The sequence below is a fragment of the Solanum stenotomum genome, chromosome 8 (genome assembly GCF_019186545.1).
Source record: "Solanum stenotomum isolate F172 chromosome 8, ASM1918654v1, whole genome shotgun sequence".
In the NCBI taxonomy this organism is placed as follows: domain Eukaryota; kingdom Viridiplantae; phylum Streptophyta; class Magnoliopsida; order Solanales; family Solanaceae; genus Solanum; species Solanum stenotomum.
In genome coordinates, this window is record NC_064289.1 from 5,244,502 (window position 1) to 5,259,981 (window position 15,480).

The window sequence follows — 15,480 nt, forward strand, 5'->3', positions numbered from 1 at the left end:
AAAAAATCCAAATTTCACCTTTTTCCCTTCAGTAAAAAAGGAAAAGGTCAGAGGTTTTTTTTTTTTTTTTTGAGAACTATGGTAAAATAATAAAGAGAACACGACAGCAATACAAAGTTCACAAAAGCATTTGGGGAAGTAAATATCAATACAAAGTGCACACAACTAGAGTCTCCATATGCAGAAAACTAATATCTTTCAAAGAGTACTTGACTAAACAATCATCTCTAGTAGTGGTAAAGTTATTACACCTGCCTCTTTGGGTGATGGGTTTTTCTGGCAAAGTCTCAAGCATCTAGGCGTTCTGGCAATATGGGAGGTAATGGTTGGTGATAGCCTGAAGGTAGAAAATGGTGCTAGGTTGCTGACTTGGATTGGAAAAGACCAACTCCACGGAGGTCGGGGAGCTACTCTCTCTAACTAGTCATTTAAATCACTTCCATCTGTACAGTCTTCTATACATCCATTTGACAAGTAAAATGTCAAATATTTTATAGCCACGTAATTTCTAAATATGGAATAGGGGTAGACTTGCTGAACTAGGAGTCTGTAAAATCTAGATTAACTCATAATTTACCAAACAAAAATACAATGAGGATTGGAACAGAATAAATCAAGATCATTCCTAACTAGACCAAGAAGATTAAGATGATTTCTGATCTTGTTCTTATTACTTACCGGTCTCCAAGAGCAGAGCCATATTTGTTCCAACGAGATGGCTTGGGACTTGGGAGTTCCCAAAAAAAATAAAAAATTGACACGACAAACACCAAATAACTAATGTAGATCAAGAAGCAGCAGAAACCCAGAGGACCAGAAATATTAGTCAAGTCAAGCACCCTTTATCCTAATGGGAAATAGATTCTCAAGTTATATACCTTATACCTGAATGGTCAGAGAATCTCTGAACCTCATGTGATGGTTTGATCCAACTGCTTGTAGCTCCAAATGATGCTGAGCAACTACCTCCATCAGCATGACATATGAAACATTGTGAAGGACCTAGAACAGTCGCCAATATCTTTAGAGAAAAAGGCCAACTAAGGACCACATAAAACCCAAACAAAGTAAAAGAAATGATAACATCTAATGAAGAAGCATCTCCTAATTAAGATCATGTGAACAGGTAAGCTTGCTTTCGTCAAAATTTTATCAGATAACAATTTAATCAAGTATGTCTAAAAGTTAGAATTTTTCGAAACTCTTATGTTTTTTATTTCGAAAGGTCCAGAAGAGATACAACGGTACCACCTCCTAAACCTACCCTTTCCAATCAAAAATGTCAAGACTCTCTATACACATCATTAAACACCAAATAAAGAGAACGAAACTATGGTACATTAGTAGCTACATCTGATGCAGTAGCGAGCTTACGAGGTATTTGGTATTCAGTTACCCAAGACACTTTAAAAAACTATTAACAAAGAGTGTCCTTCTCTTATCTGGGTTTCAAGCAATGAAAAACAACAAATGATATACATAATTATTCATTTGCAGAGAAATATAGAAGGAAGAAAGGCAGAGTTTGTGATTCTCACAAATTCTTCTTAGCCCTCTAGATTTAGGAAGCAAAACTTATTATTTGGTGGAATTGACATTATAACGACACAAACTCTATGCACAGACTTATAACAAGAAAATCCGCCACGGGAGCAATCAGAGTGCAGTTAAAGCTCAACGGAAAAACAATACTCCTTAAACAGCTAATCAGTAGGTTGTTCAAACATATGTTGCTCGGATTCTTCAAATATGCTAACGAGTGTGTTTGATCCTCCAAGAGTAGTGCATTTTTGGAGGATGCTTCACAGGGTTCAAACTGACAAATGGTGAATTTCCCTGAAGTTATTAATGAAAAACCACAGGAGAAAACTATATAACTAAAACCCATATTTTTACACTATAATAAATATAGTTTTTTTTTTCTATGAAGTAAGGTATTTCATTAGAAAGCATCAAGAAGGTGCAGAACTACAGAGAACCTCTAAGGCAATATAGTTAAGACAAACAACCACCATTACAATAGTATTTACTCCCTCCATTCCGTCCCAAAATAATTGTCACCTTAGCAAACAAAACTTAGTATGTTTTTCAAACTATACCCTTGTATGAAAGAACTACTTCTTGCTAATAGTGCTCAATTCTTAGTAAACCATACCTTCTATTCAATATTTTTTTCTTAATAAGTGTGAAATGAGCTAAAGTGACACTTATTTTGGGACGAGTCTAACATCCTCCTTGTCCACAGACATTCAAAAATACAACCACCTTGACAACACAAGAAACTATGACATACAACTGCAGTATACCAGAGAGAAAATAATACCACCCAAAAAAAATCAAATTTATTGCTAATGGGTGATAATTATTCAAATAAAAAGTCAACCCCACAAAAAATTGAAGTGAAAAAACATGAATAAAATCAATAACCCTTTTAACAGGCACATAAAAAAGGGTTCTTGAAAAAGAAAAAAAAAAGAGAACTTTTTGGGTCCTCTGTATTTTGGATCAAAAAGAAAGATGATTTATGTAATTACCGATGGAGATTGATGATGAAGGCGCAGAGATGAACATCAAGAAACAGAGTGCAGTAGTATTAATGAAATGAAACTGAGGAAAACGTTAATTGTATCGAAGATCTTATTGTTGTCGCTGTTGCCCCATAAACGCATAGTGAAAGTCAGTAGAACAGAGGTGTCGTTTTCTATAAGGAGACACGTGTGAGGCACGTGACTTCAGTGTGCCTGTTGGCTGGCGGCTTACTTCTTCCTCCTAAACATCATTTATTTATTTTCCATTAAAAAGAGTTTAGATTAGGTTTTACTAATTCTTTCGTTTCATATCAACATGGGTTGTGGTGCACTAGTGGGGTGTTTTACCCTTAACCAGAGGTCTCAGGTTCGAGCCCTGGGTATGGAGAAAATCATGTTGGAAGCAGGGGCGAAGCCGGTTCATCCGAACCCTCTTCGCCGGAAAATATTACTATTTATACATGGTTTAAATTATTTTTTATGTATATATAGTAGATGTTGAACTCCCTTTGGTTAATTCATGTGTTTAGCTTTTCAAATTTTGAATCCCCTTATTAAAAATTCTAGCTTCGCCACTAGTTGGAAGCAGGGGCGGAGCCGGTTCATCCGAACCCTCTTCGCCGGAAAATATTACTATTTATACATGGTTTAAATTATTTTTTATGTATATATAGTATATGTTGAACCCCCTTTGGTTAATTCGTGTGTTTAGCTTTTCAAATTTTGAATCCCCTTATTAAAAATTCTAGCTCCGCCACTGGTTGGGAGCACCACCCCCGAATGGGCCCTACAGAGCACAATCCGAATTTAGTCGGAGCTCCAAGAGCTCCGGATACTGGATGGGAAACCAAAAAAATTTGGGAAAATTACATAAATGGACCATAAAATCCAAAGTAATTAAAAGTTCATATACAAATCAAAAGTGATTCCTGAAATACTCATTCTCTTATAAATAATTACAGTCTATACCCTCATTCATTTAGGGTGATAATTTTTGCTTAACTGATACTAAATCGGTATAATATATTGTATTGGTATCATTAATGTTGATAATTTCGCTTAACTGACTAATATTATATATATATATATATTGTATTTGTATCATTAAGGTTTCTTGTTCAGAAATTACTCATTAGTCAATGATACTATAAGAATATATATATATGTATATTGTTCTAGTATCATTAAGGTTTCTTGTTCAAAAATTACTCATTGGTCAATAATAGTACAAGAGTATATATATTCTTATAGTATCATTGACTAATGAGTAATTTCTTAACAAGAAACCTTAATGATATCAATACAGTATTTATATATTGATTTAGTATCAATTCAGCGAAATTATCAGCCTTAATGATACCAATACAATATATGATACTGATTTAAAATAAGTAAAGAGAAATTAATAAGGGGGTATATAGTGTAATTATTTAGTGGGTATGAATTTAAAGGGGTATATATTTGTAATTATTTTGCTTTTATAGGGTATTTGCTTATTTTTCCTAAAAAAATTCTTCCGTTTCATATTTATTGTCCAGTTTCCAACTTTCTCAAATAGCCACTATAGTAAACTTAATTATGCTTCATAGCTGTAGTTTGCATATTAATGGGTTGTAGCTACAATTTAAGTTATCTCGTTTGTATAATTCGCAGATTTGTATAAATAAGCAGGTTTGTATAATTCACGGGTACATTTGTATAATTCAGTTGTTTTTGTATAAACTCGAAATAACAAATTTATACAATTACAAACATCATAAGTGTAAACAGTTATATAAATTATTCTATACAAATTACAAATTATACAAAACTAAAAAGTTGAGCTGCATAATTATAGCTAAAAGTAGGCCGCGAATTGTATATAAGACAAACTATAGCTATGTTAAGTAATTAACTATTATATATTTGCTTATATGCGTAATTTTCCTCTTCTTTTTATGTCTTTTAAGAAAATATGAATATACTAATTTAGATCTTATTTTAAAAACATTAAACTTATCTATACTTTCAAAAAATTATATAGATAAAACTTAAAAAGTAGAATTAATTCTATCATTAATTTGTAAATCGACAAAATCTAGGACAATTAGATATAGCATTACGGGATAACTAATGTAGGACAAATAAAGTACTCTATCTGTTCTATATTAATTGATTTGTGAGGCAGTGAACACTTATTAAGAAAAATATTGAAAAATATAATTTAAAAGAAAAATTATTTAAATGGGTATCTTTTAATAAATAATTACTGTTTTTGTAGCGATACTTTTTATTTATTATCATTTATAACAATATATAGCAATACTATGATAAATATGCAATATGTATTAAAAGTGGATTATGTATGCAATATATATGCATTATAACTGTTTTTTAAAAATATATTATGTTTGTTTGGTAAGAAATTGACACATTGTATTATAAGTGTATTAAATGTATTATCCGTCAATGAACTTGTATTATATGTGTTCTATAAATTGTTCTATAAATTGTTCTCTGTAATATGTATTAAAACTATATTATAAATGTATCGGAAAAGGGTTAAAATTGCCCCTGAACTATGCGAAATAGACCACTTATACCCTCCATTACATTTTGGGATCAAAAATACCCCCGCAGTTATCCCAGGAGACCACAAATACCCCCAAGAGTTAACACCCCAATTTTTAAGTGACGTGGCAAGCCACATGGGACTAATCCCTCCACCTAAGCATTGCCAACTAAGATTCACTACAAAAGAACTTGACTTTTAGTGGCGACAAAGTCGCCACAAAATCCCAAAATATTGTCACTAAAGGTTATAAGTGATTTTTAGTGGCGACTAAGGCTCCAACAACCATTCGCTAGTAAAACCTATTTTTTCAACAAAAAAATATGATAACTAATTTTCGATTGCGACCTAATTTTGTTGAAAATATCAAACTTTATCAAAGCAAAGGACAAATATGAAAAAAAAAATCAAACATTCATTTTGAACTTTGAAGAATTCAATTATTTTGAATAATGAAAAAATTTCTAAAAATTCAGTTAATATGAAAATAGAGAGAGTAATAGCTTTTGTGAGCCAAAGTTTGCTTGATAACAGAACGCATTAAATAGTTTACTTGATAACGAAATGGACTAAGTAATGTTATGCGTGTTTAAATGATACATTATCAATGGAATTGAGGGGTTAAAATTGAATAAGGTTAAGATGAAATGTCAAAATCAAAACAAATTAAAGAGATAGAATTAGGAATTGAAACTACCGTTTGGTTAATACATAGAGTTTGATAAAATCTATTAGTCAATATCTAACTTCTAACTCTCCGTGCTAATTTTCAGATTTAGTCAGGCTCCAATGTAGGTATTAGACATCAAGTAGAAAATATATATACAAAAAAATTAACTCCCGATATGAATTCAAATTTAATTAAATTTAAATATAAATACTGAACATCGAATTAAAAAAAAAAACACTTTGTTTTTATTGCTATATTAACCTTCAATGTTAATGATCAAAGTTTAATGCAATTTGTGTGGAAAGGTCTAAATCTTGTTGATTGAGTTAAATTTGTGGGGAAAAGTTCAGTTTCATGCCTTTGAATGCACTGATTTATTTATGTCTTTTGGTGGAAACTTTTCTTTAAGCTCACCCCTATGATATTTGATGATTCAAAGAATTAAAATTTTCATTCTTCAACTATTATTAAATTCATAATTTAATTTTTGTAATATCTTATGAATGACATTTAATTTTTAATTAATTAAATTGCGTATTTTAGTTATTTTAGGTAGGAATGTTATATTTATTATGTTTTGAAATATTTGATATCTATATATGGTAAATTTGTTAATATTCAAATGCAAACGAAACAAAAATTGCACGTTTCAGTTACTTAAATATTGAATATCTTAATCATTTATTATAAAGATCAACTTTTATATATCAATAGTTGAGAAATAAAAAATGTTATAAATCGTAAAAAAATAATAATCTATTATTCAAAATGCAAATTAACATTACTTAAGTGGGATAAGGCACAAAGATCCCCTAGATTATGACCAAAATCCCACAGACACACTTAAATTTAGTTAGGGTCCGATTACCCTCTAAACTAATTTAAAATATAATAAATACCCCCACAAACGCTGACATGACATAGAGAGTGTATTGGACACATGTCATTTTTTTATAGGTAGCTTTATAATTAGTTAGTACACATATTTATTGATATTAAAACTTATATATATTTAATTATTTTTATTTCTTGCTTTGTAAAATATTCATTTTAAACTTTTTTTAATTAATTTATTTTCTTTTCACTTTTAATTATTTTTAAAAAATTATGTGTATTTTTTTAAAATGTGTCCTTTAATTTTAACTTTTTAATTTTTTTATGTTTTATTTAATTTTCTTCACTTATTTTGATATTTGTTCAAAATTAACTTATTTTAAATATAAGACATTTGGAATTAAATTTGTAATCAAATCAAAACAAAAGAAAAAGAAAATGAAATCAATAAAAAAATAAAACAGAAAAAACAATGAATGAAGGTAAAAAAAAAAAAGGTTCCGATACAAGGTAAAACAAATGTGTATTAACTTAATTTAAATACAAGATAAAGAAAATAAGAATATTTTTACATACGTGGCAGGTGAGTGTGTACAAACACAACCAACTTGGGTAGTTGAAGGTGCCACGCCAGCACAAAAGGTGCACAAAAATACGAAAAAAATGAGTTCAAGGGTAATAAGACTCTAGTTAAGCTTAATTGTATCGCTGAAATTCCGGTCAGAATCTAGGAAATTCTTATGGCTTATCCCTTACATAGTTATAATGAATGAATCGTTCTAATTCAGAATATAGCTTATAAATCTCCCAATAAGATCAAAATATGGTGATCGTATGGGAATAATGGGAGAGGAGGGTAGAGTTTTGGGAGGATGAAAAAATTAGTGAGCAAAATAAATTAGTTATCTCGAAACATGTTAAAACTATATTCGTATTATTGTCATATATTTAAATTTTTTTTAAAAACATTTTCTTTTTCTCCAATAGTTAACGTGAAAAATGAATAAATTTAAAAATCATGTTATTTCTCATGTTAAATGAAATTGTAAATAGAAATCTAAATTATTAGTAATAAATTGAAATTTTTAGAGTATTCCAAAGTAATATATGCCTTTTTGTTCATAGGATATAGCTTAAAATTTCACCTCTTCATTATTGACATGATTTAATTTAATTATATTTATCTGATAAAAAAACTAAAATAACCACAAAAGCACATGACTAAGTTTATCTTTTTGAAGTTAGATCTAATAATTAATAAATACCCTAAACTCAGACGTAAAAAGTCTTTATTATTAAATTAATCGTATTTCATGTAAATTCCTTAAAGTAAGTTTTTCGTGAAGCTTAAAAGTTAAATTTAAAAGATAAAATAGACAAAAAAATAATTTTAAAAAAATCGAGGATTTTATTTCTTTATTTAATTATATAACTAGTAAAATTATCCGCGCTTGGCGCAGGAATTTAATATCATAGAATTTATAAAATAATACTTAAAACCTATCAGTAATTAAAACTAAAACACTATATTATCTTACATACAAAATTACGTAGTAACAAACATTAATAATGTAAAGGAAAATGAAAATTATTACATCTTATCATTTATCCTTAATAACATAAGTATAAATAAATGACTATAAAAATACATACCAGGATTTATAACATAAGCAATGGTGTCAGCGAGTCACTCAACAGGAGCAAAGTACACAAATATTTAATTATGAAGAAGAAGAAGAGGTTCATAATTTTTGTTGTTTTAAAATGAGAGGAAACCCTCTATTTATAGACAACAAATGATAGTGTGAACAAATGTTTAACTATTTGGAAAAGTTGCAACCCTTTGGAAATGTCACAACCTTTCATAAAAGTCACAATTTTTCATAAAAGTCACAACTTTTCATAAAAAGTCAAAACTCTTCGTTAAAGTCGCAACTCTTCATATAAGTAGCATTTTTTCAGAAATTTCACAACTTTTCATGAAAGGGAAGACTAGTTTTGTAAATAAATAAATTAAAAGAGAATTCTGATTTGTGGTGATGTCGTGTAGGCGGACTAAGGTTCTCTTTTTTTTTATATAATATATATATATATATATATATTTCATCCCTTCAACACACAAAAAAAAACAAAAAACTGCCACTTTCTTCATCAACGCCAGGTAACCCTTCTTCCATTTCTCTCTTTTCTTCATACTGTTCTTCCATAATCACACCATTTATAATCAGTATTAAGTCCATTAGAGTTTAATTTGTTGATGTTAATTGTGGGTTTAATCGATTCTTGATGCATTAGCTATTAATGGTCATGTGGGGTTTTAGCTATTTGCAAAATCTGTGGCCTTTTTCTGTATTAAACCCCAATGATTTGAGAATTTCAGATGGGTTTGTGAGGAAATTAGGAATACCCGAAAACACCAAACAGTTCGTTTATGCAATTCAAGAACCTGAATCGAAGGCTGTTATATACGTATTGTGTGTGCAGAATTTGTCTGAGCGATCTGCTGTTGATGCGGAGTGTTTAATTAGGGAAGTTAAGCCTGAGGCTGTAGTTGTCCAAGTGGGTAATTCTGTAGATGGTCATGAAAATGAGGGAATTGGGTTGAGAGATAGTGGTGATTTAGAGGAGGAGGAGTCGGTACCAACTTCGTCAATTGAGGTTTTGAAGAGGTGTTTTGTGCATAAAACTAGTAAGGAGAAGTATGAGAATGTGGCGGGGCGAGTTGTTTTGAGAGAGATATTTGGGGTTGGGTTTGATGGGCATTTCCCTGCTGCCAAGAAAGCAGCTGAAGAGGTTGGTTCGGCTTTCTTGTTGCTTGAGTCACCGTTTGTTAAATGCAGTTTGTCTGGTGAGTATTCTGATGTGGGCGATGTGGGGTTCGAGAATAAGTTTGGAGTGTTTGGTTTGGAGGAGGGGTATGAGAATAGGTTTGGAGTGTTTGGCTTAGAGGCTGGTAATAGTTTGGTTCCTGTAAGGACAGGGTTAATGGTGTCAGAAAATTCTAGAGGATTTCGTGTTACAAATGATGTTCAGTCTCAGATGGTGAGGCTGTTGTCATCACATTTGGTCAATTCAAGTTCCTTACAAAAGATTGGATCTGAGGATATTCAGCAACAGTTGAATTATCAAGTACCACAGTTTGCACAGACAGTTTATCCTTTGCTCCTGGATCTATATAATATTTTTGTTGATATTCCCTCTATAGGAAGAGCTCTAGCTTGTGCTCAAAAGATGTTTCATGATGTTTGTAATGGAGATGCTGTTAATACAGATGTTCTTTCTGAGGTTTATGTCTTCAAGATTGCAGTTGAAGGGTTAAGAATTGCTTTGAACAATGCTGGTCGGCTCCCACTTAGCAAAATGGGGTGTCCTACGACTGAATTTTCTGAGCTTTCTATTGAGGACAAGTCCCATGCCCTTCTTGCACAGGCCCTCCGAAGTCAGACCGAGAAGTTCAAATCAATAGTTGCAGTAGTAGATGCCAGTGGCTTAGCTGGACTAAGGAAGCACTGGAGTGTTAATGTACCTGAGGAAGTTAAGGAAATTGTTGAGCAGCTGGTCACTGACTCTGAAGACGACGGGGACAATTCAAGCCAAAGTGACAAAAAAGGGTTACTAGCTGTTAAGCCAGTGGTAGCTGTTGGGGCTGGTGCAACTGCAGTTTTGGGAGCTTCTTCATTTTCTAAAGTTGTTCCTGCATCTACAATATTAAAGGTTGTTACCTTCAAAGTCCCTGCTTCTCTAAAAATCATGATCACTCAAACCCAAAAGGCCCTTGCTCTTGCATTTGGAAAGTCAAACGTAGCAGGCCCTGCAATGGCAAGTTCTGGTGTCAAATCATCTGTCCTTAAGGCAACTGCTTCTGCAGAGAAAATCCGTGCCGTGGCGCACGGCTTTATAGCCTCTGCAGAGAAAACTAGCATCTCAGCCATGAGAGCGGCATTCTATGAAATTATGAGGAAACACCGAGTACGACCTGTTGGCTTTCTGCCATGGGCTACCTTTGGGTGCAGTGTAGTTACTTGTGCGGGCTTGCTTGTGTATGGAGATGGAATAGAATGTGCTGCTGAATCTCTTCCAGCAGCTCCTTCAATTGCCAGTTTGGGTCGTGGAATCCAAAGTTTGCATCAAGCTTCCCTAGCAGTGAAACAAACAGAAAACTCCAGGATACAAAAGTCAATAGAGTCTCTTGTGTACAGATTTAAGAAGATAAGTATCTCATAAAGTGTTCAGTTCCTTTCTCAAGTACATGAGTCAATAGTTGTGCCCTAACTTTTTCATTCAAATAGATTTTGGCAAAGAGGTTGTGCAATTTATGATACCTGGGATTTGTCTGTATCACATGTTATGGCAAGAAGTTCCAATAAAATGTGATTGGAGTTTGGATGATTTTTCAACATGTTGATTATGGTCTTTTCATATTTCTATTAACTGCTAGCCTAACAACATTTACTGTGCCATCAAATTTAACAAATTCTGTATCATTTTTTTTTGCTGCAATTTGTATCTAATATGAGTTCTGAAATTTGACATCATTAGTTGATGTTACTTGTTGATTCCTTTTTTCTTGTTCTAAATTCCATTTGCTGCCTATCTCTTGCTAATACTTAATCAAGTCAAATTTTTTTTTACCAAGTAAATCTTTTGTATCCAATTAAAAGGTTTTAAAATCTCTATTGAATATTACGACCAATTTTTTAAGGTAAGGCCTCTGTTGAAGGGTACTTAGAATAAAAAGTAATTGCACAAGGCTATAGTGTTAAGTTTGTTGCGAACTTTATGAACTAAGCTAGGATCCCTGCTGTCATTGTTCAGTAATGAAGGGTGCTGAACGAGGACTCAAACAAGAACCAAAGTGGAAGGATGAAACAACAACGGAGGAAAAAACAATTGATTAATGAAGACCAATGGATATATTAAAACCCAAAAAAAAACTAAAATTCTGATAGAAAAAGCATTCATTAACAATAGGACATAACTGTATGGAAGACATCCCACACCTGGCTCTGATTGCATTAATCCTGCCAGCTAAGATAAATTTGTCCCTTCAGTTTTTCCCACAACTAATTCGATGGCGTGTCAAACTTGTCTAATCTTTTCTGTTTCCGGGATAGAAAAACTTCTGGAATCTTAGGTTTTCGACATTAATTATGAAGCCATAAGCTTTGAAATTGAGAAAAAATACCAGCTTTTCAGTAACTGGTATAAAAAAAGAGTTGCCAGCTAGAGTAAGGCTGTCATTGCATACAATATCCATCGTGTGAACCTTCACAACCTTCTTCCTTTTGTAACTTCTTTCTGAGGTTTACACTCTGAGTCTCAGATCATGGATCATGAGTATATATATACACATGATCCACAGAAGTAGTAGAAATGCACCCACAGTTGCTGTTGGACTACTATCATTTTGTGGGATCATTTTAAACAATTTTACAGCTTGGTGTACCTTGGATAACTTTGCAGTACTTTTGTTTTCTGACACACCAAATGAAATGACCTGAAGCGATATCCTGACATCATTCACTGCTGAAGCCCATTCCAGGGTTTGAATAACATATTCTAACTATCTTGTACATAAAGTTGCTCTTTACTGAGGAGCAGGTTATTTTTTTCTTCTCCTCCAGTATTATCTTCTCTGTAGAAATCTAGCTAAGATAGTCTCAAACTCCTGGAACAACATGAAGCTGCTTCCTCATAGCTGGAAAACTCATTCTAAAAGCTGGTAAGGTGGTTCCTGTTCTTTATCAAGGGTAATTATCTTCTCTGTAGAAATCTAGCTAAGATAGTCTCAAAATCCTGGAAAAACATGAAGCTGATTCCTCATGGCTGGAAAACTCATCCTAAAAGCTGGTAAGGTGGTTCCTGTTTTTTATCAAGGGAAATCATGTGCTATTTTAGTTATTATCAGAGGTTTATTTCTTTTGCATGGGCTGAAAGCCAATATGATTTTAGCTCATGGTAAGTATCTTGATACTTTACTTTTCCAAAAAAATATTGTTAACATTATTGTCATTTGACCATTATCATCGTTTTTAATGGTAATTCTTATTGTTCAAGAAGTTTGATCACCTCTATATTTTCTTTCATTTAATTTGCCAACTCATAGGAGAGGCATTGACTGCCTAATGCAATTTAAGTAACAGTGGGTGTCAGGATTTTAACTTGAATTATAGACCTTCTAGGTTAGGCCTGTTCAGAAAGGCTGTCTATTTCTGCAGAGAGTATCATCTGTTACCTGTTACCTGTTACTGTCATTAGTTCACAGTGAGATATTTGGTAATTAAGCATAGCAGCGTTTGAGAATGTTGAGGAACTACATATTTGTCGCATGAACATCATAACGTTTTCTTCTTCTTTTGGGAAACAATTGTAGTAGCTAGGCCAACTTGCAAGGATCTCAACTCCACCAGATATTGCACATATATGAGTACTGGATAATTGCGCTCACGAAAAACTAGATAGATGGGAAGAAATCACATAGCTTCTTGACTCTTAGAAGAGTTCCAAGGTAGCATTCTTTTGACTGTTTCAACAGGTTTTTGCTTATTGTTATAGTTTCATGTAGCAATGTTCTGAGGCTATTAGTTTCTTTCTCTATGTAAGCTTGCATGCCTTTCTAATGCAATTTACTTCACCAAAAAAAGAAAATCACATAGCTTTTTTTCCTTCAGCTGAGATTTAAATCATTTCAGTTTGATCAACAGGTAAACCACATCCTTGGGTCCTTATGAACACCATAATATTTTGAAAAGTTAAGCCTGCCAGTTCTAGTGATTTAATTGTTTATACTAGGGGGGATTGCTGCTTGTCCGTTATAGGATGTCTTGAAATTTTGCAGGTGCAGAAGCAAGCAAGTGCTACCTTTTTAGGCATCACAAAATTTTAAAGTAATTTGCATGAAAGTTTCCATTCTGGCTGATTTACTAATGAATTAGGAGCATTTTGATGGCTGTGACTGGACTTTGAAATATTTCCTAAATCCTACTACAATGATGAAGCGGCCTTCTGCATATTATAATTTTTTTTGAAACTGGTAACTTTAGTCTATACATCCACATAACTTTAGTCTATACATCCACAGGCATACTATAACAGAAGTGCAGTTCCCCTTCAACAATATTACAACTTACAGAGTAAACCAGTCTTAATCTTAACTGCTGCCTAGCACATCAAAGATGTCTTCTGTCCTAGTTAATATATCTTGTTTACACCAAAAATAGAAAAGAGCTAAGCAGTTCATTTTGATCTCTTGTAAGCTATTCTGTCCATGTTAAAAATTCCTGTTGTTTATCTCTTTCCAAATTGTCCACCAAATATATGTTGGGACAAGTTTCTATCTATTCCAGCTGCTTAGGACTCCTTGAATGCTCCCTGGTTTCACCCATCTTATCCCCTTTAGACAGATGAACATTCTTCATAGTTGTTCTGTCCATGTACAATGCAAAAACAGATGGTTAATTGTCTCAGCATGTTCTCCACATAAAGTTCATCTAGAAGCCAACTGATAGCCTCTTTTCTTTAGATTTTCACGAGTCAAAACTGCTCCTTTTGTCAATAACCACATGAAGCAGCTTACTTTGTAGGGTACTTTTGGTTTCCAGATCATCTTCCATGGTCATTCTGTCTCCTGTCCAGCATTCTTGTTGAGTTCCTTATAAATTGAATTTACTGAGAATTTACCTTTGGTATCATTCTTCGAAACCAATAAATCCTTGTCAGTGAAGTTGCTGAAAGAGCCTAATGAATCTTGAAATTCTGCCACTTTGTCTATCTCCCAGTCATGAAGGTTCCTCCTTAGGAACAAATTCCATCCTTGTCTAGTCCACATTGTAGCCTCAGTGGCCTGTTGACGTTGGCATAAAATGAACAATTCAGGATGCAACTGTTTCATAGGGACAGTCCCATTCCACTTGTCCTCCCAGAAGGATGTCTTTGAACCATCTCCCACTTCTACCTTGGTTCTGTGATATAGCACTGGCCATAGATCTCTGATTGCCCTCCAAACAGTGCATTTATATGGAGAACTTATCATTTTAGTCATCCACTTATCTTCCATAACCATATTTTGCTATGATGACCTCTTTACGGAGCATGTTGTCTTCATTTGCAAATTTCCACAACCACTTCATCATTAGGCTCTGGTTTTGTTTCCACCTTCATTCTGCATATTATAATGGAGGTATGTAGTTTAAAGTGTTTCATAAAATTCATCAATATATTGCCTATTTGCATTGGAATTGATACCATATGATGTTTACAGTTCTTTCCTTTATTCTGCATCAGTATAATTGCGGTCTTGTGCACTTCAGATACCTGCTCGTCTTACATCAATCCAACCGACAAATTGTAACATGTATTTGTAATGCTTCAGTTGTTACAATTACTAAAGAAGGATTATGGGAATCACATATTCCTCAAGCTTGGGTGGGTGGGACTTGGGAACAAATAATGTTACTACAATTAGTGAAGTATAGCTTATAATTGTGATCAGTTACTATGTACCCTTGATCAGAAGCTCTTTCTTCTTTTGAGGAAGATGGTGAGACTCCATTTGTTGCTCTTGAATCCTTATGGGTGCAGAAACTGTGTTCAAGGTTTTTAGCTATCAACATGAAACCTATGCTGTTGAACTGCATCTTTGTTGGCGAAATTATGTACAGTTCTGAACTTAATTAAGATGTATTGACTCTGCTCTTGGGAAAAATTGTTTGTTTTGGAAGTGTTTGCTGGAAAACAGGTCTCCGTGAACACACTTAGCCATTTTGGCTTTGTTGCAATGAACAATTAAATTGGTGAGAGTTTTTTTTTTCGCTTTAAATAAAAAACATATGCTTTAAACTCAGATCATTAAGGTCCCAATAGGTCTGATTTTATTTTTTTGGAGAAGCTACGAAATA

At 33.0% G+C, this 15,480-nt stretch overlaps 2 protein-coding genes across 3 annotated transcripts in view; one reads left to right on the plus strand and one right to left on the minus strand.

The window, feature by feature from the left end:
* Positions 1 to 15,480, minus strand: part of LOC125872539 (uncharacterized protein At3g49140) — a 163,737-nt gene that overhangs the window by 8,724 nt on the left and 139,533 nt on the right. The window contains exons 2-3 of one of the 2 annotated variants that reach the window (XM_049553271.1): positions 2,535 to 2,584; positions 879 to 1,002 (exon numbers count right to left, since the gene is read on the minus strand). In XM_049553271.1, coding sequence (XP_049409228.1) covers positions 879 to 1,002; positions 2,535 to 2,571 — 161 coding nt within the window. In that variant the 5' untranslated portion in view covers positions 2,572 to 2,584. Of the gene's footprint in view, positions 1 to 878; positions 1,003 to 2,534; positions 2,604 to 15,480 lie in introns of those variants that run through there. The other variant, XM_049553272.1, reaches the window with a different exon arrangement.
* On the plus strand, positions 8,710 to 10,972 carry LOC125872533 (uncharacterized). The gene has a single exon (XM_049553264.1). It carries the CDS (start codon positions 8,885 to 8,887, stop codon positions 10,805 to 10,807), a length of 1,923 nt encoding a protein of 640 aa, XP_049409221.1. The 5' UTR covers positions 8,710 to 8,884; the 3' UTR covers positions 10,808 to 10,972.